The sequence below is a fragment of the Borostomias antarcticus genome, assembly GCF_949987555.1.
Source record: "Borostomias antarcticus genome assembly, chromosome: 19".
NCBI lineage: Eukaryota > Metazoa > Chordata > Actinopteri > Stomiiformes > Stomiidae > Borostomias > Borostomias antarcticus.
The window spans coordinates 9,381,805-9,407,585 of record NC_140252.1 but is presented as its reverse complement, the minus strand read 5'-3'; the positions used below and the strand labels follow the sequence as shown (position 1 = coordinate 9,407,585).

At 44.2% G+C, this 25,781-nt stretch overlaps 2 protein-coding genes across 3 annotated transcripts in view; one reads left to right on the top strand and one right to left on the bottom strand.

Annotated features, from left to right (window-relative positions):
- The window catches only part of tulp4a (TUB like protein 4a), a 40,760-nt gene extending 32,631 nt beyond the window's left edge, over positions 1-8,129 (bottom strand). The window contains exon 1 of the mRNA XM_084453796.1: positions 7,696-8,129. Within this exon, the coding sequence (XP_084309922.1) occupies positions 7,696-7,947 (252 nt within the window). The 5' untranslated portion in view covers positions 7,948-8,129. The remainder of the gene's footprint in view (positions 1-7,695) is intronic.
- An 8,499-nt stretch (positions 8,130-16,628) lies between these two features.
- Positions 16,629-22,331, top strand: mrps10 (mitochondrial ribosomal protein S10; the record flags this gene model as incomplete). 2 transcript variants are annotated; one of them, XM_084454129.1, is made up of 7 exons in its annotated part: positions 16,629-16,700; positions 16,919-16,971; positions 18,960-19,026; positions 19,129-19,268; positions 19,465-19,573; positions 20,349-20,438; positions 21,979-22,331. In XM_084454129.1, 7 exons carry the CDS (start codon positions 16,629-16,631, stop codon positions 22,057-22,059), a joined length of 612 nt encoding a protein of 203 aa, XP_084310255.1. In that variant the 3' UTR covers positions 22,060-22,331. The 2 variants fall into 2 exon arrangements, with proteins under 2 accessions (XP_084310255.1, XP_084310254.1); XM_084454128.1 differs by having other exon boundaries at positions 18,957-19,026.
- Positions 22,332-25,781: the final 3,450 nt, after the last annotated feature.

The window sequence follows — 25,781 nt, the reverse complement described above, 5'->3', positions numbered from 1 at the left end:
CTTTTCCAGGAATGGACAGAAATGGGATATTTTTAGAATAACAGTAATTTATTCACATACAATGGAAAGGAGTTGATGTGTAGGCATAAAGATGAAACGATACACTGAGTTTGGGTGTTTTCAGTCAACGTTGGCGTTGACCGCTTCTAGCTATCGAATGGCCGACTGGTGTTAGATGGATAGCCTAACGTTAGAGAGATAAATGTAGGCTATGGCTATGTTAATAAAGCTAACAATGATGTTGTAACATGCATGCAGCACTGCCGATCTGATCTGAACGATTGATTCATTATTACCATGGATCGGTATTGGGATTGATCAAGGGCGAATGTGAAATAGCAGCCACGAACTCAGCGGGTTATCCGAGATGCGGTAGCAGCGGCCAAAGCTCCTGCTGGCGGGGAGTGAAGCTCTTCAACTCACCGGTCACTGGCTCCCTGGAGGAATTTAGCCTGGCTGCAATAACGTTATCGCGAACGGAATGAATACCATCTACTAGCAAACAAAACATGTTCAGTTATATTTAACCTGTTAAAACTAAGATGCCTGGATGAAAAAATAATTTCTCCAATGGATATATTTGACAAAAACAGGTTAATATTCAAGCCGGTTTTCATTGCTAAATCAAAGAGGGGAGAGCCGAGCGAGCCGGGAACGTGCGTCTACATTTCACATAAACGTGAACTTTTTCGTGGACGCGCGTCGGACAGAAAAGCTCAACTGCGCAAGTACAAAAGTCACCGGAAATAGCCAAAAGACTACAAATCTAGCCAAGATGGCGCGGTTCAATAGGCCTTCACTTTAGATTTCGAATCCTGGTGGCTTGGTTCACACACATCAAAGGGTATTCTAGAACAGTCTGGACAGTAAAGGTCTGTAGAGGAAGGAAACATGAGGCTTTAGGAGCAAGTGAACACCTGCACATTAATTTACCTCCTTCAGGTTTGCAGTCAGATTATTACTACGGGTGCAAAACAAAGCAACTCCACCAAAAACAAAAGTATGAAAATACGCAAGACCTCATCCACTCATCATAAACCCTACAGGTATTGCTAGTGAGACAGTCAAGCCCTTTTGCGTTTTTGTTTTGGCCTATATAACTCTGCATTCAGCAGCTAGGTCAATAATATACCAGGATTTTTCACTCAGACAATACAATAGCGCTCGGAGACGACACAAAGGTTGACATGCCGGCGGTGGTTTGGACCACAGAGGCACAGTGTGATCTGGAGCTCAGACTGAGGAAGCAGCCCACTCTGGGTCTGGGACCTCCTTTGTAATGAGAACCTTAAGGACTCTGTGAATCCGCTCAGAAAAGGAGAGGAGGGAGACAGCCAGCGTCCTGGGGAGCGCGGACTGGACAGTCGAGAGAGAGACGTAGTGTGAGCCAATGCGAGAGAGAAAGAGAGAGAGAGAGAGAGAGAGAGAGAGAGAGAGAGAGAGAGAATGATACATTTCCCCCCCACACCCCTCCTCCATCTCAGCGTCTGATGGGACATTAAATCAGACCCGGAACTCAATTAGAGAAAAGCGCTGTGCTAGGAGCTGCTGTCGCTGCCGGGCCTGGAGGCGGGGTGGTGTGGGGTGCTGTCGCTGCCGGAGGGGGCAGAGCAGCTACTCAAGAGATACCGTGGGAAGAGAGACTCAGCATGATGAAGATCTCTCTATCTCTCTCTGTCTCTCTTTCCCTCTCTCTCATCATCAACTGTATTATTGATGATGCACCTTTCATGCATATTGCAATACAAAAGACATTGACAGGAAATAAAAACATGAACATGGGCTCTGTCATTCGCTCGCATGGCTTCTCCTATCACTGCTATGCTGATGACACCCAACTGGTTCTGTCATTTCCCCCTTCTGATACAGAAGTGGAGACACGCATAGCTGGGTGCTTGGCTGACATTTCGGAGTGGATGATGACACATCACCTCAAGCTCAATCTGGACAAGACTGAGCTGTTGTTCCTCCCGGGGAAGGGCTGTCCGCACCGGGACCTGGCCATCACCATTGAAGACACAGTGGTGACCCCGACTCGGACTGCGAGGAATCTGGGTGTGACCCTGGATGACCAACTGTCATTTTCCTCACATGTCACATCCGTCACACGTTCCTGCAGATTCATGCTCTACAACATCAGGAGGATTCGCCCTTTCCTCACTAATGAAACGGCGCAGGTACTCATCCAGGCCCTGGTCATCTCCCGCCTGGACTACTGCAACTCCCTCCTCGCGGGGGCACCGGCGTCAGCCATTAAACCTCTGGAACTTGTCCAGAAAGCTGCTGCTCGCCTGGTGTTCAACCACCCCAAGTTCTCCCACACAACTTCCCTTCTCCGTTCCCTACACTGGCTCCCTGTAGCGGCTCGCATCCAGTTTAAAACTCTGGCGCTAACCTACAGGGCAATGAAAGGAACAGCCCCCTCCTACCTCCAGGCCATGGTCAAACCCTACATCCCCTCCCGACCACTACGCTCTGCTACCTCAGGGCGACTGGTTGCCCCGTCACTCCGAGGCTCCTGCGGTCGATCGACACGGTCACGGCTCTTCTCTGTCCTGGCCCCGCAGTGGTGGAATGAGCTGCCCACTGATGTCAGGACAGCAGAGTCGCTGCCCATCTTTCGTCGCAGGCTCAAAACTCATCTCTTCAAGAAGTACTACAACAATCCTCCCACCTAAGCACTTATTATATTATATTGCACTGTACTTTAGATTGTGATTCTTGCACTTTGCTTCAGCACTAGATTATGCTCTTAGTCACTTGTTTGTTTTAGAAAGAAGATGCACTTGTGAGTTCTGGCAAGTAGTAGTACATTGGCTCTTCCTACGTTAAATGCAATTATTGTTAGTCGCTTTGGATAAAAGCGTCTGCTAAATGACTGTAATGTAATGTAATGTAATGTAATGAACATAATACAACAATCTCACTTAATAGATGATGCACAGTTTCTTTCTCTCTCTCTCTCTCACACACACACATATACAATACACACATACATACTGTACATACACACACACACCCAGGTGTAGGTGTGTGTACTGTATGCATGTGTGTGTTATGTAACAGGTCCTCTCCAGGAGTAGATTAGCATGGTAAAGCTGCTACTAAGCACATTTGGCCTTTGGCACCATCACACAGCGCAGGGTCACACACACACCACCCGAGATCGTCTGAGGTGGAGGAGACGGAATGAGATGAGAGGAAGAGAGATAAGAGGGAGTGAAAGTGGAGAGAGAGAGAGAGAGGATGGAAGAGAGGATGAGGATGGACATATGGAGACAGAGGAGAGAGAAAAAAAAGATTGGGCCATGGCTACAAAGATAGACCAACCAGGAGAAACAAAACATCAGCTGTTTATTCCAGCTCTGCCACACTCAGATACTCAGGATAAGTGTTTATTCCAGCTCTGCCACACTCAGATACTCAGGATAACTGTGAGACTGCTCCCGTACGCTCTGTCGAAATCGCTTGTCCGCTACAACCCGTTAAGACTCGAGTCAAACGAGAGACACGACACCCCTCTCCTCTCCCCTCCTTTCCTCTCCTCACCTCTTCTCTCCTCCCCTCTCCCCTCCTCTCCCCCTCTCCTGTCTGTCCGTTTACGTGGCAGGTCTCAGATCAGCCGTGGGCGTGTCCCTGTACAGCCTCCTCTTCCTCCAATGGAGAGGCAGGATGATAAATTCCTGAAGCACCAGGATGTATTGGGACGGAAGGAGAGAGCTGCTGAGAACGTGTGACGTCACACGGGTCACCTGGATACGGTGGTGTGTGCGCGTGTGTGTGTGTTAACAGGAGCATGTGTCACCAGGGTCACCTCTCTCTGGTACATAATCAGCCGGCTGCTTCTGAACCTTTAGGCCAGAACACCAGGCTCTGAGGAAAACAGGTGGGACTCCAGGCAATAGACTGGTCCCAACCCATGGGAATGACTGGCGGTGTGTGTGTGTGTTTTCGTTGTACCCGTTTCTACAGACACGGAGCAACTAGAAAAGAGGTGCCCATCGCACAACTCTTCTTAGTGGAGTTGACACATATATTCCCCATGTCGAAGTGGAATTAAGACACAGAATACACACAAAATACACACACACACACTCATACGAAGTGTACTAGTACTGTATCAAGCTCATTATTCCAGCATCCCCTATGACAGGGCACGAAAGCAAATCAATTTTTTTCCCTCCATATTTCTTATTTTTAGCCCCAAAAGTAAAACGGCTCTCTTGAGATAGTCACTGTTAATGCTCCTTCATCTCACAGCTCACACACAAACACACACGCACGCACACACACACACACACACACACACAGAAACAAAGAGTCAGAGCCACACAGCGTAGCGTTGTCATCAGCAGGCTTGATGTTTTGATGAAAGGCCCGGTCGGATTACTGCATCATCTGAACTAGACTGGGACAGACAGACAAACTACTGATCACATTCATGTCTCTATCTCTACTGATCACATTCATGTCTCTATCTCTACTGATCACATTCATGTCTCTATCTCTACTGATCACATTCATGTCTCTATCTCTACTGATCACATTCATGTCTCTATCTCTACTGATCACATTCATGTCGGCCGTTCTTTGGGTTTCCATCTTGCCAGACTTTGCTGGTTCTCCCGCGACACAGGCACCTGCTTCTTTATAACGACATTACTAAAATCAGTCTGATAGCAGCCTAGCAGGCCAGTGCTATTGTCTTGTCTGTGTGGGGCGAGTAGGGATGTGTTGTTGTTGCTCCAAATGGATTCATAGGAGTTGATATGTAGCATATGTTGAGGTAGGGAAAAGGAGTCACTTAATGCAACTCACACACACACAGACAGGCGCACGCACACACACACACAGAATCTGTGATGATGACACTCAGCATTATTCCAAGAGGTGGATATGGGGTGTCATCACAAAAACGCGGCGGCTTGACAGGAAGGAGGAGCGAGCGCTCCGCTAGGTCAGACGGGAGGACGCTAGGTCAGACGGGAGGACGCTGGGTCAGACGGGAGGACGCTAGGTCAGGCGGGAGGACGCTGGGTCAAACGGGAGGACGCTAGGTCAGACGGGAGGACGCTAGGTCAGGCGGGAGGACGCTGGGTCAAACAGGAGGACGCTAGGTCAGACGGGAGGACGCTAGGTCAGACGGGAGGACGCTGGGTCAGACGGGAGGACGCTAGGTCAGACGGGAGGACGCTGGGTCAGACGGGAGGACGCTAGGTCAGACGGGAGGACGCTGGGTCAGAAGGGAGGACGCTGGGTCAGACGAGAGGACGCTGGGTCAGACAGCTCGCCTCTGTCCTCCGTCTTGCTTCTGTCCTGTCTCTTATCTCTAACTCCCCCCGCCTCTCGTCCGCCTCTCGTCCACCTCTCGTCCACCTCTCGCGTCCCTCTGCGGCCGGGCGCCTCGCCTCCGGACGTTGACGGCCTCCTTCTCCCTCCCCCTCTCCCGCCCGCCCTGCGCGTCTCTCTCTCCGAAGCTCTTTCTTCCCCTCCTCACTCTGCATTCCGCCGTCATCCCCCTCTCATCCTTCACTCTCCGCCCCTCCTCCTCCTCTCTCCATCACTACCTCCTCCGTCGCTCTCACCCACGCCCTCATTAAAGTGTTGAAATCTCTATTTTAAAACGCCGTCATCCGTCCTCCCCCCTCCACCGCCCCACCCACGCTCCCGCCCTCCTAGCCTCGCCTCGCCGGCCTCTCTAGACCTCCGTCGCCGGAGTGGAGCTAGCCGGGCGCAGCGTTTAGAGACGGACCCCGCGGGGCATTGTGGGAAGAGAGAGACCACGCAGACGAGGCAGCCCGGTCACACACTGGGCCGGATCTCACTCGCACGCACACACACACCTCTTCGGAGCGGCTACCTTGTAATTAAGCGCAAGCGCCCGTGTGAGCGGTGAAACAACCAAACACAGACAACTTAATGGGGAGGAAGTGGTTTAGATGTGGCCCTCCAGCCTGGGAAGCCATCTTGACTTGTAGCGTAACGTTTAAAGGGCGTCCCCGTCTGCTGAGAAAGCAGCTTCGTCGGTCGGGGCAGCGTAGTCCCAAATGTTTTTCGAGGAGCAATTTCCCCACGCCGTCTCTGGATAACGACCGCGCCGGAGTGGCCGCGGGGAAACGGCGTGTGGTTGGGCGAGGAGCGGCACTGACCACGCGTAGCACGCGTGACCTCCTTCTATACGAGACTGGAGCTCCTGCCTCTTCTAAACCATTCCTGCCTTCCTCCTACTTCCTTCTACTTCCCGCTACTTCCTCCTACTTCCTGCTACTTCCTCCTTCTTCCTGCTACTTCCTGCTACTTCCTCCTACTTCCTGCTACTTCCTCCTACTTCCTGCTACTTCCTCCTCCTACTTCCTGCTACTTCGCTCCCCTGGTCCTTTCTCCAGAGCGTGTGATTTCTGCTTTGACGGCGAGGTCCCAGGAACTACACTACACCCACCCTCCCACCAACCGTGCGCAGAGACACCCCTCCATGATCTCACTCAGCGTGATCTCACTCAGCGGTTCATCAATGTGTCTGCCGGCTAACTGCGTGAACGGGGGCCTCTCCTGCACAGTGTAGCCTGCCCATCAGCGTGGGTTACTACGGTTACTACACCGACACGACAACCACACGGTCACACAGCCGTGTCAGAGCTCTCCTCCATCTCACTAGACAGGAAATAGACTGGGCCGGCACCGCCTGTGTGTGTGTGTGTGTGTGGGGGGGTGTTTGTGTGTGTGTGTGGGTGGGTGGGTGTTTGTGTGTGTGTGAGTGTGTGTGCGGGGGCTCTGATCCGTTCGGAGCTGCTCATCATCAGACCCGCGGTGTGAGCGAGCGAGCGAGTTAGCGAGCGCATCGGTCATAACCTGACAGAATTCATTAGGCGACGTTATTTCCCGACTGTCAGGGACACCGAATTATGCGTCGGGTCCGGGGCGGCTCCAAATGATGGATTTTTACGTTTCCCGCAAAGCCGTGCGCTTATTTATTGCTTCATATCAAAAACGGACTGGGGTAAAGGGGCACATTATGGACTTCATTACAGTGGAATGTATGGGGGGAGGATGGAGAGCTTGCTCTTGTGAACAGGTAGAAAGTGAATACAATGCAACTGCTTGGAGGTCCTATGCTACATCCGCCATCCGCACCGCCATATTGTCGTGGCGAGAGCCAGGCGGAGCTGGGCAGGGTGTGTGAGTGGGCACAGGGAGGACAACACTTCAGCGCCTCGGTCGCTGTTGGGTTCCTCTCCCCAGTCAGCTGCCTTCTGGAATGCTGACACAGCAGCTTAGTCCGTTTGACATCCCACAGTAGCCATCCTCTCTCTCTCTCTCTCTCTCTCTCTCTCACACACACACACACACACACACATAGACACACAGAGAGAGAAAAAACAGAGTCCTGCCTTAGCCTCCATCATCAGCTCTGTTGAATACTGAGGTAATGGAACACTGAGAAAACGGGAACATTTTCTCACTGAAATGTGCTGCTAGGAGACTTACTGGAACTACAGCATTGGGCAAAACATTAAATCTGACTGCTGATGACCAGGCTAGAACTGGTCAAAGACATGACACTAGGCTAAATACAGTACTACAGTTTATACATCTAGGGCGTTAAAATACATGACGAATCCCACATGCAAGAACATTTCACTATTTCACTAAACATTTTAAATGGACACTTTGTAGATAACATAAACGCTAGTTTACCTCGCTATTATGTCCTCTGAGGTTGAAGTTGATCCTCTGAGGAGTGGGTCGGTCCCTTCTACAGTGGCTGGAGGTGAACGTCACACCGACAACTCCTCTCCCGTTCCCCGTGGCGAGCCAGCCCTCCTCGTAGTAGCGCCTCCGGCACACCGGCTTCTCCTTCTCGCTCTTGGGCACCCGGCCCTTCCAGGACAGGCAGAGGATGTTGGAGTCGCTGCAGAGAACGGGTCCATGTTCCACCGCGGCGAACATGCCTACCGTATGCGACCGCAGCTGGAGTTAAAACAAAAAAATATATATCCGAGAGCTTCCGAAGTCAACCGCCTATTTGGAGCGAGTGGGCACCTTGCTACAGCTGCCCGCTATAGGCACCTCGCCGCCGCTGTGCGAGACCTGCTATCGGTACCGGGGATCGCAGAGCGCTGCATAGTATTGGACGATCATTTGGGTTGTCACTGATTCCTCGGGCTAGTCAATGATCTCTTGTCTCAAATTACTGCGCCTAATACAAATAATTTAAGGTGTCCAAATGATTAAAGTTACTTGATTGCAAAAGTAGGCCTGTCTATAACATTAAATGACAGCGGCATATATCGATGATTGCATAAATTGAAAAGGCACAAATTTGGGTAATTTCGATGATCAGATAGTATGGTATCGATCACAAATCAGGTGGTACATTACTGGCCTTGTTGTCTTAAAAGCTCCGTGCACTATTCAACTCCAATTGTTGCTTCACACTTTCTACCATGCAAGAGATGAAAGAAAAATCCGTTCCTTTTGTAGCCTTCAAAGTAACAAAAAAGAAATCCACCGACGCACCGGGTCTGGTCTTCTTTGAGGCTGGCATGAACTCTCAATCACAAACCTTCCCCCGCTTCAAAACGGTGCATTTGTTCTCAGTACGGTCCAATTCGGTGTGTCATGCTAGCTGAACCGTCCGTCCGCTCTCCCGGTGCGATCTCCGGTGTCTGGAGGAGGAGAGACTCCCGCATCAGCTGTCAGCCCGCGGGAGGTCTACCGGCGACGTCATTACGTCACCCAGCTCGCCTTCCAATCCACGTCGGGAATCCCGTCAAGAAGCGCTGAGGAGTCGAAGGGAAAACCATCTGAGGAATCAGGATGATCACAAAGGATGATAGCTCCTCCAGAAAAGAACAAACACATTACATTCTTACTGAAGTGTGTGTGAGAGAAAGAGAGTGAGAAAGAGAGTGACAGAGAGACTGGCAGAGAGAGAGAGAGAGAACGTAGACGGATAACCAAAGCTGTCAAGAAACACAGTGAATACAAACAAGCGTATTAATTGTTAATGTTGGCAAACGATGAAAGCCAGTGTGGCCCTACAACAATGTATTATGTCTACTATGTAGAACAAATGAACGGGTCTCTCTCATATTGACAGTTTACATATGGGTTAGGGATCAAAAAGGACCAAACTACATATACCAATCTACTAGCTAGCTAGCAATCTCCAAAAATGCTGGATTCAGGTTATTTATTAATGTCTGGCAAAGGCAAGCTTCATAAAGTGAGATATAGGATATTGGGGTTTTATGATCTTGCGGTTGCAAGAAACCCATGGTGCTCGGCTGACTGGCAGCTGCCTGTATCATACAAGCTAGCTAATATCTTCCTAGTATGCGTGATTAACTATCTACAGCTAATGTAGTTACGTCCTTATTAAAGAGATACAATGCGATTACTAACAATCATAACAGAACTGACTAGCTGGCTAGCTAGTGCCGGGATATCTAGCTAGTAGGGGACGCTTTTACCAATCATTTGCCTTCGCTAGCTAGCCTAGCAATAGCATCACTGTTCGTATTGTGGCTGAATGTGCTAACTAGCTAAGATAGCTAGCTAGCATTAGCAGCCTATTTGTCGTTTCTATAGTATCGAGAGATCCGTGTATCTAGTCGATTGTAATGACAACGAAGGGAGTGGCATCGTTTTCCTAGTGATCCAATCATATGAGACATGCTGTCAAATATTGCCGGAATAATATCAATGGTTGATCAATCGCTCAGCTACTCACCTCTCGTCTGTCTGGCTGCCACTGTACTGGCAGACTAGGGCCCCTATACTGTATCACGTGACACACACATGATTTTGTCCGTTAGATCGCTTTTTCATGTTACATGTTAAAAGTGAATAGACTAAAAAAGCATGAACAGATTTCACCAGATAGAAATAAAGTGCACGGAACCCAATCAAGCATTTTAAATAATGTATTAATTTCCAAACGTATGCGCATACTGAATCATAGATTCATAACACATGTATTAAATGTGCACTTATCAGATTATTAGTAAGAAAACAAGTTGTATATGCAACATTGCATGAAACAGTTTCCAGTGTTAAATCTAACTGACGATTGAAATATTTCATTATCCAGCTGTGAGTAGGGGGATATCCAGCTGTCGCACCTGTATCTGTAATCATGATCCTGTCCAGCAGGAGGCAGCATTGAATAGTGTTTGATCAGAGAGTTGGTTCTATTCTAGTCAGTGCATGGAGGTATAATATAACTGGAGACGGCATTGAAAATGGCTGCCTATTCATTTCAATGAAAGTTGCTCACCGGCGCATGAAGCCATTTGACGTAGTGGCCAAAGCCCGGTATTGCAAGTCATGTCACGGCATGCGGCCCAAGAACCCTTATTTCCCATGTTAGTGGATGATGATAGATAGGGCTAGAAAAGGAAAACAAAATTTTTCTGGGTATCATTCAGCATCAGAGACCAATCTTATCAATATAAACTTTTAATTCAAAAAGTTTTGGGGTTTTTGAAGCCACCAATACCTGTATCGAGCCATTTAAACATGTGCTGTGCACGAGCCTCGGGGACGCGCTGGTCGCGCGTTCGTGAGTCCTGCGAACTCGGGAAAGCACGTGACCATAGGAAGACCCGCCCTACTCTGCCTCTGATTGGATAGGAAGTCATGTAATGACGTCGCTAACATTTGCTATGCTTTAGCAATGAAGCTTATGATCATGCTAATCAGAACGTATGTCTATGATGCAAATGATCATGACATGTGGTTACTTTAGGACATCGTTGGAAAAGATCTAGAGGGTAAGTGGGTCAATGTTGAATAACTTAGCTAACATTATCTAATGTTACATTTCTTTATATTAACATCAACTATATTGATAGGCTAGGGAGCTATGCTAACGGTAGCTAATGCTAACGGCTTAGGGTTAACGTTAGTGAATGCTAACGTTACGTTCGGAGGTCTCAGATGTATTTCAATTTTAACAATGTTGAGCATGATCAATGTGACATTGTTCATACATTGATTACAGTCTGTAATCTTGTCTGGCATTATTTAGCTATAGTGGGCTGATGCTTGCTGCTGCTACTATAGCATTTGCCACATTATACATCAAATTAATCAAGCATAGTGTTATTACCTGAAGGCATTATTACCATTGCAAGTAAGCATGCCATGTATATGCCATGCCTGGAAATCAAATTAATAGTGTAATTATTCCCCATCATAGCTCATTGTACACTGATATAATCATTCTCCTTGCCTTTGCTAATACTCATCTCTTTTATCAAACTTTGTGCTAGGAAAGAAATCTGGCTGTGATTCGTCGCTAGTGCTCATCCAGGCTGTTGTCATCTCCCGCCTGGACTCCTGCAACTCCCTACTTGCTGCCATCCTGCAGCGTTGGCCATCAGACTCCTGGAGAAAGCTGCTGCTGACCTGGTGTTCAACAGCCCCATGCTCTTCCACAAAACTTCCCTACTCTGTTCTCTGCACTGGCTCCCTGCGCTGTCCCATCCAGTTTAGGACTGTGGTTCAAGCCTACAGGGCAAATGAACAGCTCCCTCCGACCTCCAGGCTGTGGTCAAGCTCTGCTGCCTTGAGGTGATTGGTTCCCCAGTTGCTCCAAGCCCCCCTACGGCAGATTGTAACGGCCATGGCTTTTTTCTGTCCTGGCCTCACAGTGGTGGAATGAACTGTGCACTGATGTCAGAACAGAGCCAATAATACACACTGTTCATAGTGAGCCTAGTTATTATTGATTAACTTGGACTGTTTCCTCTCTCCTTGTCAGTCATTAAAATATGTTCAGTGTTTCACAATACTGATGTATAACATTTCATTATTTTGTCTCAGACCATTTCTGAAACAATCATCAGTGTCAGTATACATTTCCCTCCAATGTTATTGCTTGCCCATTTTTAACCATGTAACTACTAGACTGTACAAACGAATTGCACAACTATAGTATTTTCTAGGTATAGCCTACTTCTCCACTTTCTCTTAATGTTGGTATGAAATGGCAGTCAAACTATGCAATGATGTTCCACACTGTTTCCACCCAAATTCCCAACAAATGTGGCCACCACACTGTTCAGGACATTCACAGGTCTTGCTCTCAGGGATCGGTAAAAGAAAGGGACATGGTTCCTCCATAATGTGCTAAGGCTCTGCTTAGATCAAAGGCTTGGTCATCAGAAAATATCACAAAGACAGTGATCACAAAACAATTAAAAACATGTCACCAGTGTATGCCTTAACCCTAGTCAAATTTCTAGTATGTGTGAACCATATACATGGCAGTAAACAGATCTTGAGTCATACAAACTGGAGGATGCTTGACCCATACAAACTACTTTAACTCAATTTCAATAAACAACTCCAAAATATGGCAGACAGAAGAGCTGAGCAGACTTGGTAGATGACTGGATGATCTTACAGAGAACCAAGGGAAATTGACTGGTATTAATGCTAAGAGTAATGAGGGATGAGGTGCAGCTGGGCAGAGTGGAGACAGGTGGCAGGTGATGCAGGAGATGGGAAGGTGAGTAGGCAACAACCAAGCATGAACAGGAACTGGACCACTGGCTCCCCTTGACTGTCCAACCCATCCATCAGCGCCAGCAGAGTGGACACGATAGAGCCAGAGAGAGAGAGACAAATGCAACGCAAGGTTAGTTTAGTTCCAATCGCCCATGTGCAACATCAATCAAGTACGCAGCCAAGCTGAAGAACCGAGTTACATCAGAGGCGGAGCGAGGCGGTGGCTCCGTGACAGACAGGCCTCACCTGTGTATCTGGTCCTGTCTGCTGGAGCATACTGGGGCCAGCCGGTCTATCTTGTGGAAGAAGATGAAGGAGGGTCTCATTAGGTTGACCTTGGGAGAGACCAACAAACAGCCATCACAAGCTCTCAGTCAACACTGAGGATGATGGTCAGGTGTCCTGTCCAATAATTATACCCCCCTCCCCCCACCGCCACAGTTGCCCCATTGGCTAACCTGGTCAAAGAGAAGGCAGAGCTGATTATGTGTTCTGATTCACCAACCCACTTGCTAAGGCAGTCAGCTCCTTTCCTTATAGACACCTTTGTGTTTCCCTGCCTACACTCGTTAGTCTGCACCCGCGCCACTGGGGTCTTGCCTGTACTTGGGGGACTGTAGATCAGAGCACTACACATCTGTAGGTGGGGGGGGGGTTGGGGGGAGTATGTGAAAAACAGGGACTTCACAAGACAGCTCAAATTAGACAAGACAGCTTAAATACGGCTGGGTCTTCATATGTTTACTGGAGCAACGTACTGTAGTGTGGTCTCACCTAGGAGGTTCTTCTATCAGGTGATCGAACAGAGAGGGGTTGCTCTGCTTCCTGTTCACTGACTGAAAAAGCAATCACAGTGGGATTTAGTGACATCATTATGCACATCAGGAATTCATTATCTCATCTAGTCAGTCAAAAAATGATTTTGTCCTCACCAATAGGTGGCGCCTCATATCACTGCATTTATCTTTTAAAACAGCAAACACTATGTGTAAATAAGGTTTTAAACTTCATCAACATCATTATAAATAATCAGCCCCTATGGCTGGATACAGGCGCAGCAGAAGTCGAGGGTGACAGTAGTAGGTTTTTTAGCTGGCAGGTGCCCGTCAGGCTCAGTGAATATCTGGTTGAACTGGTTTAAACTCTGTCCTCAGTATTAGTACTGCCCATGTGCACAATTGATTCGCTAGCTTTTCATTGGGATAGCTGGTGGCAGTGTTCTAGAAAGGTGGTCATGTGCGTTCCTAAGTCAGAGGACCCGGGTTTGAACCCAGTGTGGGCAAGTGTGGTGGAATCAATACACCTGTTACAATCGCAGGAATTTTATGGGAAGGAAGGGGCTTCTTTTTTCTTTCTTTTTTTAAAGGTTTTGTACCTTCAATATTAGACACTTAAGCAAACAGAAAAACACAAAACACAACTATAAAAGGCCTGGCTTGGTTTAAAGCCCACTCACCACGTCAAGGTGCAGGCCAAGAGTGGGGACACGACAATCACTAACAGACAAACCCTGACAAATACACATGTAAAGACATGTAAAGAAACACGTAAAAACATATAGACTATACATATAGGAGTAGGGAAGTTGTGTGGAAGAGCATGGGGCCGTTGAACACGGGATTAGCAGCAGCTTTCTCCAGGAGTCTGATGGCCAACGCTGCAGGATGGCAGCAAGTAGGGAGTTGCAGGAGTCCAGGCGGGAGATGACAACAGCCTGGATGAGCACTAGTGACGAATCACAGCCAGATTTCTTTCCTAGCACAAAGTTTGATAAAAGAGATGAGTATTAGCAAAGGCAAGGAGAATGATTATATCAGTGTACAATGAGCTATGATGGGGAATAATTACACTATTAATTTGATTTCCAGGCATGGCATATACATGGCATGCTTACTTGCAATGGTAATAATGCCTTCAGGTAATAACACTATGCTTGATTAATTTGATGTATAATGTGGCAAATGCTATAGTAGCAGCAGCAAGCATCAGCCCACTATAGCTAAATAATGCCAGACAAGATTACAGACTGTAATCAATGTATGAACAATGTCACATTGATCATGCTCAACATTGTTAAAATTGAAATACATCTGAGACCTCCGAACGTAACGTTAGCATTCACTAACGTTAACCCTAAGCCGTTAGCATTAGCTACCGTTAGCATAGCTCCCTAGCCTATCAATATAGTTGATGTTAATATAAAGAAATGTAACATTAGATAATGTTAGCTAAGTTATTCAACATTGACCCACTTACCCTCTAGATCTTTTCCAACGATGTCCTAAAGTAACCACATGTCATGATCATTTGCATCATAGACATACGTTCTGATTAGCATGATCATAAGCTTCATTGCTAAAGCATAGCAAATGTTAGCGACGTCATTACATGACTTCCTATCCAATCAGAGGCAGAGTAGGGCGGGTCTTCCTATGGTCACGTGCTTTCCCGAGTTCGCAGGACTCACGAACGCGCGACCAGCGCGTCCCCGAGGCTCGTGCACAGCACATGTTTAAATGGCTCGATACAGGTATTGGTGGCTTCAAAAACCCCAAAACTTTTTGAATTAAAAGTTTATATTGATAAGATTGGTCTCTGATGCTGAATGATACCCAGAAAAATTTTGTTTTCCTTTTCTAGCCCTATCTATCATCATCCACTAACATGGGAAATAAGGGTTCTTGGGCCGCATGCCGTGACATGACTTGCAATACCGGGCTTGGCCTGAAAGCCCATGGTGGCTTCAATGCGCCAAGCTGATCCTGGGGGCTTGAGTCAGTGGTCTTTCTCGTTCGGTGTTGTTTCGCCGGTCTAGAGCGGAAGCGCGATGACGCATCGCATAATCATCCGGTCTGGACCGGAAAACGAACAGTTGTTGTAATGTTTTTACTGTAGGCTGCACGTTTCGAGTAGATAACATTCGCGATGGCATCACCAGGCATAACACCGACGAAAATTGTAAAAGAAGATGCGAGGAGAACTACCGGTTAAGGAAAAATAAAGCAAGCGGAAGTAGGAGGCGGGCGGGCTCTACAGGCTCGAGCCGGAAGAAGGGGCGGGCTTAAGGCAGTGAAGTAAATAGATACCAGGCTTTTTTTTATTTTATTCAATCATTCATCCAATACACATCAAAGGCACAACACAACAGCCAGCATGTCAGACAAGATCCAGGAATATGGGCAAGTAAACAAAACGAAAAAGACACACAGAAAAGGAAAAAAAGAAAATAAAACATATCAGAGCACCACAATATGAGGTTCCAATGTCACAAAAGTTGAGAAAAGCGAAACTGTTTTCAAGGCTTTAGAGAACTTGGAGCTTGGAGAACTTTATGGAGTATAGTCATAGATTTCATTCTCGAAGACTGTGAAAAAAGGGTTTGAACCATTACATTTACATTTGTGTAGGCTATGTAGAATTTAGCAAGCAGAAGTAACAGATTTATTATAAAAAGTGCATCCTCACTATCCTTCTTAAAGTCATACATCCCAAAGAAGACATCCTTAAAACAAAAAGAGAAATCAGCAATAAAATGAGTATGTATGAACAGCAGAAAGTCTGACCAAAATTTCACAGTATGAGGACAATTCCAAAAAAGATGATAAACATTTTCCTCATAGCTTTTACAGAACGAGCAGTCAGACACAAAGTCCTGTTTATATCTCTTCAAGAAGGACTTAACAGGGTAGAACCTGTGGATTAATTTAAATGAAACTTCTCTCACTTTATTGGTAAGAAGATACTTCAGAGGCAAGGACCACACTTTCTTCCAAGGAATATTCTCTACAACAACATTCCAAAATGGGATTATATTAGGAGTAACAACAATATCATTCTGGAACAGAGCACTAATTGTTTTGTTGTTACACTGATGTTCTGATGAGAAACATAAGCTACCCACAGCAGTGTTAGATAAATTGACAGTGTGAGTAAGCGGCCAAGGGAAACTAACACCTCTCAGCAGCATCATGGTTCCAGAGGGAATTGCATCAAAAACAAAAATAGACACCAGCAGGCTCTTCTCCCCGAGGAGAGACTGGTGACGCGAGGCTAGGTTCTATAGAGTTCTATTAATACATTCATGGTTGGGCTCCGCCCTCTTTAAAAACATCATGGCCGCCCCCATGGCTGTCGGTCGAAACATCCGAACCTTTGCGAGGATATTCGTTGGAATCTCACGAACGGTACAGTATTCTCACTAAACATGACTTTATATATCCGTATTGAACAGATATAAATAGTTAACACTTGTTTCCAAAGATAATTTACACATCCCTGCACCGACAGAGTTTGCAAGCAAGATCGGAGATGGCTGTCTAGCTAAAGCTAGCTAACAACGTTAGTAACGTTGGTTATTGGCACTCGTCCTTATGTTATTATGCCCCAAACTTTTTTTTCTCAGGGATCAAGGGGACGAAACGCTTGCAGAGGCCAAGGACAATGCACTTTTATTCGGTATGTAGTTATACAGAATATTGTTTCTCTGACTTCCTTGAAAAACAGTTATTAACTGCCACTGCCACAGACACCATGAACTCCCAGCCAGCAAGCTGGTGCTCTGGGAGCCAACACACGGACCCACGGACGCTCCACACCAACATAGAGTAAAAATGGAAAAAATGTCTAAGTGGTGTAACCATAAAAACTGAGTACAGAAAAATTCAAATTGCTCAAAAGACCTGGAAGTCTAAAAAAACAAACATATAAACTAGTTGGCATAATCTTGCATAAGAACAATTTTAAAGGTAATAAAAGGAGTGGAACTATATTGTTCTGGATATTATAAATAATCCGGGGAATCATGACAGTCAGGTCAACTTACATAAGTGTCTAGATGGTGTAACCACCATATAAGGAGGTTTTTTTTCTTTACAAAAAGACAATTTTGGTGGGAAATGTATCACAGAGAAGGACCTCTCTCCGCTCTTCATGGTTGCATGTCAAGGTTAGTAACTCTTAGAAATATTGAGATAATTTGACATTTTAGTGTATGGTCAGGTATGATTAGGTTTACATTTCAAATGGTGTAACCAGTGGGAAATGGTGTAACCAGTGAAAAACATTGATATTTATCATAAAAAACAAGTATTTACTTTAAAAAGTATGTTTGAAAGTAGCTAGGTCAACTAGCTAGCTTTCATGGGTGTCCATGTAAATGCCTGACAAATTTGATTTTTGAGGTAAATGTCATATGGTGTAACCAGTTACACCATTTGACTCAAATACGATTCCTATTATAAGTCTTTCTGTTTCATGCTATTTTAGGCAAGGACCAATATTTTATGATGCAGCACAAGGACAACTAGCCATCTTAAGAAGAAATGTTTAGTTTATTAGTCAGTTTTATTTATTTTCCAAGTATTCCTCAGAGAAAAGGGGAATTATCATTAACATCATAGCCTACATGTTATTTGGCCAGACATTCTATGTTGTGTTGAGACTCAGAGATGGCCTGCCTAATAAGTCAGATACTATACTGCCATTGCATCATTAATACAATATAATAAATGTGGTAAATGTGGATGGTTACACCAATTGACACTGGGTTGTGTCAAATGGTGTTTGTTCATGAAAATATGAATTTATACAGGAATATTAATTATATTCCTATCCAAGCATTATATTCTACTGTAGTGTAACAACATGTTTTTAGCCATTTTGACATACATTTCCATAGATTATAACAAAAACCAAGGTGTTTTCAGCATACCCGCTCGATGTTGCAAAACTGGTAAAATATTACAATTTGAGATCACCCTGATAAAATCTATTCTTAGGTAACATGTTGCAATTGATTATTATTATTATGAGTACACCTACATACACTCTAGGTTGATAAAATATTTAATATTTACCACTTTTCTCTGGTTACACCACTTGATATTTTCAGGCGCATTTGGTCTTACTTTTTGAAAAAAAAAAAGTGCAAATGTAATTTCAAATGACATAAAACCAACATAAATACAAAATCCACATGTTAACACACCTGATGCATGCTTTTAAAACAGTATTTCCCCCCAATTTCTTTTTTTTCTTTTTTTCTTTCATCTTTCGCACCCTTATTTGTCACTGACCCATGTCACTGTCAAGCTCGTCTGAGGACGACCTAATGAATATTAAAAAGCACATCGACAGGATCGACACCGAACTCTGTTTAATTTCCCAGAAACGCGTCTTTCCAGCACTAAACACAGGAATCTCGACTGGATAGAAAGTTTCCTCCTCCGTGGCATTTACGAATTAAATTAACAGTGAATATAGTCTAATGTACTTTAATTTACTTTTTTTGTCGTAGGTCTAATCAAACAGGCCAATGTTAGTACGTGTGAAATGAATTGCCCTCTCAGCTCCAGGACCATGACGGAAATGTGTTTACACTTCCTCATGTTATCCTTTGGATTGTCTTTGTGTGTTTTAATCCAAATCTTATGCCTCTACAGTAGCAGTCTCCCATTGACCTCGACAGCATGCATCCACACGGGAAGGTTGTCTGCTTCCATGCCTTCATCAGTGAGTCCTTTGATCTTTGATGTCCAAAATGCATGGTATCATGCCCATATCATCGGAACATGAATAAACTCTGTTCTGTGTCTCTGTTCTTTGTCATTTTAGGTCACAGTCACAGAAGAACCTGACACGCTGTTTCAGAAGGTGTCTGTGCTGGTGAAAGGCCATGACAAGGCCGTCCTGGATAGCTACGAGTTATTTGCCACATTGGCAGCCAGAGAGCTGGGCATCACTCTTGGCAAAGTGTGAGTTGACAGTTAGACTTACATACGCATAGGCCAAGGATTGAGTTTTGCTTGCTGTCATACTACAATTTAATTTATTTTATTTTATTTTTTAAGTTCTTAAAAGACATCATAATGTCTACTGTCTGTCTGCTTCCCTGTATGATTCACAGGTCACTCAGTATGTTACTAATATTGTGTTTGTCCTCTGCCATAGATTTGAACCTCCTAAGAACATTGAGAGGTTAACACTGCTCAAGTCTGTCCACATCTTCAAGAAACACCGGGTTCAGTATGAGATGAGGACACACTATCGGTGTATCGAGGTGAAGAATCCACATCTTTAAGACCCTTTCATTTCAATTGCCTCGGGAACTGGGACATTCCTAGTTCCGTGGCAAAAATGTAATCTGGATCACCCCCTGAACTGGGATTTATGCCATTGGAAACTCTGGCTAAAAATATATCCCACCTTCCGGGACCACAATTCCAGCCTCAAAATCAAGATGGCTGCTCTGTGCATCAACATTAAGTGAAAGCTGTAATAAGATTGTTTTTTAGCACTTCTGTCTTATTTGTGTCTCATTAAATCAGTCACACACACAGTACTGTCCAACGTCTATCAGTGGACAATGTTTCTACGGTGTTTGTATGTGCAAAACAGCACATATTGCGTTATTAACTGGTATTGGTAACAATGGCTAACTTGGCTTGAACTACAAAGATCAGGCTAAAGTGTTTTTTTTTGGCTTGTTGTTTCTACACCAAACTCCAAAGTTGGAGAACTAGAGCAGAACTAGTTCATCCTCTTCAGAGCTAGAGCAGAACTAGTTCATGCAGGCTGCTGCCTTATTGCCTGCTATACCCTCCACTGTGATATTATCCATTAATGGCTCGTGTTTCAGGTCCTCCGTCTCTCTCCCAATCTGGGTCAATTACTATTTGCAAATACTTGGACTACACTTGATTTATCTTGTCCAGTACCAATGAAACCAATTGAACATTCAGAGTCGTGGAGTACAAGTTTGAGGGAAATCAAATGTACCTCAATTACGTTGAAATACTTTAATGTTATTGATCAGTGCTCTCTCCTTCTACTAGCTGTCTCGAGTGACGGGGTCCACGACACAGGTGTACCTGGAGTACATCCAGAGGAACCTGCCAGAGGGCGTGGCCATGGAGGTGACCAAGGTAAGATCAACGGATGTCATAGAAAGAGCCATAAGGTCTGATATGCCTTCATTGTCTAGACTAGTGTTTCCCAAAGACTGGGTCGCGACCCACATGTGAGTCACAGGAGATTTTATTTGGGTCGGCAAATAAATTTGCAGAATTTCTTTCATAGTCTCTTGAGCCACGTGAGGGAGCTTGTTGGTTTTCTCTGCGGCCGAGTCGCGCCCTGTAGTGATAGTTTTGGCGTCTGGTCTGTTTTTTCCATGATGAATGTGTGTGAATAGAGTGCAGAGAAGCAGAATCGTTTGGTGACCGGCGCGGTCACCTTTCAACCAGAAGCATGCTTTCGATGGTACTGAATGTTCGCATTGTTCTGATAATTATACTTCTAACATTGAAGTATGGAAGGCTAGGTTAGCCTACATTGTTTTATTAATGAGAGAAAATAAAAATGAGAGAGCCTGTTAACTCTGCCTTTATTTGGTCTCATTTCTGAAGTATTTAAAGGACAGGTTTGTAATTTAGCATTATAAGCCATGTAATAAGGTTATTTACGTTTACGTTCATATACAACGGCTGATACCAAAGTTTCGTCAAACAGTGCACTCTTGAGATAGCCGCTAAACTTCCGCTTGAACTTTGGGAGGTCTTGACTGAGTTTGGAGGCTACCGTAGAAGAACAAGGGCTGCTTCTGGGTCTCAGGTCTACACAAGAACAACACGTCGAGAAGCCTGGGATTGCTTTGCAGCTGGTATTTCATTGATAGTGTTAGGTAAAAGTGTTTGTTGATCAAAATAAATATGGGACGCGGATGAATCTATACACCTCTGGCTTTGTTGTCAATCCAAATCAATGGATATAATATGATTAATAAAACCCAATCGGAGCCATACTTTGTAATGATTTTTTTGCCAGAACATGAACGGACACCAGTGACCACTCAGTGAGTTGGTCTTTGAAAACGAGAGTATGGTGTTTTGAGGTATTTTGTTTATGCACCTATGGATCCATTGAGTGTGTTAGTGGTGACTGGCTACAGTATATCTTGAGAGTGCACCGTTTGACGAAACTTTGATATCGGCCGTTGTATATGATCGTAAATAAACGTATAATATGGCTGATAATGCTAAATTCCAAACCTGTCCTTTAACATGTGTAGGCCAGGCCTATATGTTTTCAATAACACATGCATAAAACAAAGTTGTAGTTTTTCAAACATATATCTCATCGAAACGGCTGGTTTACTTATCAAGATAATGAGGTGGTGCAGAAATGACAGCAAAATGGTCAGGAACATTTAGGCACAAATAAGGCCTGTCATGAATTGGGGCGCGATGGTTTGTCATTTTTAAAAAGTGGATCCCATAAAAAAAAGTTTGGGAAACACTGGTCTAGACGAGTCCACCTGGACCTTTTGATTACCTTGCATTTTGATGTGGGGTTTTAGGCAACATGAATGTGCTTGGGAAAAGTAGAGGATTCACCATCATGTTCACTGAGACAGCATTGTGATTGGACCGCATAATCGGTGATGAACGTCCTGGTCCTTCCCCTCAGACCGCTATGGAGAAGATCCCAGAGCACATCATGGAACCTTTGTGGAAAGACCCTCCCTCTGAAGAGAAGCCAGGCCAATGAGAGATTGATGTGATCTGTTGATGAGACGCCAATAACCCTAACTTTCAGAGACAAGAGGATGTGCTGGTTAACCCTGCGTAGTTTTAACCAGACCTGGTATACTGTACATTATATGACATAAATTGCCTGGCCTATGTTGATACATATTTATCATGGACATGTAAGGAGTCTTGGTGAATGACAACTCTGTAGTAGAACAAGGATGTCCTTCAGATATACAACCTGTCACTATTTCAGTTGATTCATCATTGGTTGCTAACATTCAGCTCATTTCAGTTGGCTTATTGTTTCTTCTGCAATGTAATGTCTTCATTTCTATGGTGGAAGACTGCATGATGTATTGTAATGTATGTTTTGTTAATAAATCACTTTAAATCACTGGGTGTGACATTCTTACGCTGATTTGCTTTTAATGCTGTTATAGAGATCTGTGATTCATCTTATTGAAATGCAGAGCTGCATTGGTAGATGTGCAATGTATTATTTAAAATCGGGATTTAGCAGAATAGACACATGACACTTTGGTTGGTACAGAAGTACATAAAATAAAACCAGCATGCAAGAAATGCTTAGATGTTTTTTTTATTGAATGTTACAGATGTACAAATAAACTGAAAAGAATTGCACTGAATTATAAAGCCCAGTAGAAACCAGCACTGAAATATAAAGCGCAGTAGAAACCAGCACTGAATTATAAAGCGCAGTAGAAACCAGCACTGAATTATAAAGCGCAGTAGAAACCAGCACTGAATTATAAAGCGCAGTAAAAAACATGCCTGTTGGACACCTTATCCACAACAAAGGAAGGCCAATGCTTCATGTTACATAATATATTCTAAATGGGTGAATGAGAGGCCATTGTAAAGCGCTTTGGATAAAAGCATTATATAAGTGCAGTCCATTAAGCATTAACCATTACCAGTCCCACTGCTAACTGCTCTTTATCTGTCCATATCCTGCTCAACCCCCCTCCTTTCTCCCTGGATAAGATTGAGTCCTAGGTATGAGGACTAGACAACACTGGCATTAATCCTGTTAAGCCCCAGAGTGAGTCATAGAGACTCTGATCGAGATGGGAGTGAAGATGCTCGTATCTGTGGGAGAATGTAGTTGCTGACGACTCAGACAATGTATACAGATCAGTAAGCTTATTGTTAAAATGCTGTACCTTTTACGTATATATATACGCATTCGTATAGTGGACTTTAGACAACGAGCTGGTGGTTATATATAGATTCATCTAATAGGCTTTGATTGAATCAATCAAATCAGAACAAAATCCACAAATCCAGACCCATACCTTGTAATTTACATAACCACCATCACCATTATAATTGGTTTCCAAAACCCTGTTCTTTTGGCTGTCACTCTACCCCCTGCTTCTCTCTAGGTATAAAGGTATAAAACAGACGGATGATTCTTTGTTCCTGCATTTGTATACCTAATGCACATTATGTATTCATCACATTGTAGAATTGGAGATGAATGCTCTCTGAGACCCATGGTCATCTCTATTAAAAGCCTATGAACCTGAAACACAAACATGAGCCAGATCACTGCCCACATCCTCTTTTGGCCCACCTGATTCAATGGGTTCCTATGTTCTTGCAGGTTTTCTCTCCACTTCTGTCCTGTAAAAGAGAATCTCCAGTTTTTTTTTTTGGGGGGGGGGGGGGGGTAGCGATACGCACAAGATGAGCCTCACCTCTGAGGAGCTGGAGAGAGGGAGGGAGGACACAACAGCGGTCAGTCTGTCATCAGCATGACTGTAGGAGCAGTGCGGATGGGAGGGAGGCAGAGAAGCGCTGACTGGCTGGAGAAGAAGAGGGACAAAGAGGAGGAGGAAAGGTGCAACACCCGCGCACCTGTTGAGCATGGCTTGTATAAGTCTGGTGTGTGTGTGTGCACGCGCTGTTAATTTAACTAGATGCTAGGAAGTCCTGTTGAAGTCTATATTCAGCACTGCAGCTGAGGAATCAACTGTGTTGTGTCTGTGTCAGTCATTGGGTATATGGTGCTTTCTTATCTATCATATATTGTTCATCAGTGCTATAGGCTACAGTACATATACCTGTTACCTATGGGCAGTATTTACTGGTTGTATGTTACCTATGGGCAGTGGTTGCTGGTTATATGTTACCTATGGACAGTATTTACTGGCTACCTATGGGCAGTGGTTACTGATCTGTGCATAATGGTGACAACTTCAATAATATATTTATAACATGAATTGATAACATCAGTTTTCACTTTATTTACTGAGTTGTGACCTACTGTAATAACCACCATAACTTATTTCTAATTTGATCACATGCAGATAGACCTGTCATGTCTACATGTAGCTGCTAGTAGCCACAGTATGGGGTATTGCACCTTTACATGTAGTTGCATGCATTGAAACAGACTGGGAGAGAATTAAAATAATAACATTAGAGAGACAGATGATTGTGGGGACTACGCTGTTTATCAGAAATATAAGACATGGTGAACTAAAAACATACAGTATATCACAATTCTTATGGGGATGATGTCCTCCTTTTAAACAGACCACCACTAGGAACTCTGGATGTGAGATACCTCAGCAGTAGATTTAGGCGGGGGAAACATTTCAATGTAGCACAATTCTAGAGTGCAGTGTCCGGCACTCAGACCTCACCTGGTAGGCTTAGTGGCACCATCTTTGAGAGAGTTACATGTTTCAAATGCATATTATCTGCACAGTAAAAAAAATTCTGGTGTGCATTGTTGTAACTTTCAGCCCTCACCAAAACTAAGAAGACAGTATACGATTAAATCAAGACCCATTATTCTTTCACAGTAAAAATTTGAATTCCCTTAAGGTTTCTTGGTCCTCCAACTTCTTCATAACAAATATGGTAATACATACAGCATACAGCGTATTTCAGCTTATAACAAAGTGTTGTTAAAGTATGTCATATTATGTGTGCAGCAATACAACTACAAAATGGTGAAGCAATAGTCATATATATATAGCCTAATGTGCAGTTTGTGATTCAGGGAGTGCTCAGCTTTTAGTGGAAGCATTCGATCAAAAACAGTAAAAAGAGTTCAGTTCAGTTTAGTTTTACTTTTATTTTTTTCTTTCACGACTACGTCAAAACTTTTGACGTTTTCAAAAAGCACAATCACAAATTCACAAAAGTTATGTCAGTAACAGTATAAGTAAAAAGTATATGATAACACTTAAAAACTAAACACAGTGAATAATCATATATTATACTCAAATTAAGCAAATACGGTACTTCTTTCACTAATTTGCTTTAGAATATATGTAGATGCTAATAGATGTTGGATATAATGTCATAATCTTTCAAAATAGTAGCCATTTATACTCATTTCTTTTAGCCATTCCACAATATAGATTGCTGAACACAAACATGAATTGTTCCAAAAACCAGTATTCATTAACTTAAAATCGCTGCACATTAATGATATAAAAATGTCACGTAAAAGAACCATGAATACTTGCCATGTAAAATAGTCTTATCACTAAAAATGTGTTTGTGAGTCTACACAGCGTTTGCTGTTATAGTGTGCTAATTGATGAATTTGTCTTACAAAACTATGTCCATGTAACAACAGGAAAAGTTGGGGAGGTCCAAGGAATAAGAAACTACAGTTATGGTAACACTGGTGCTTGAGGGCTGTTGTGCACTCTTGTGTCTCTCCGTCTCTCTCTCTCTCTCTCTCTCTCTCTCTCT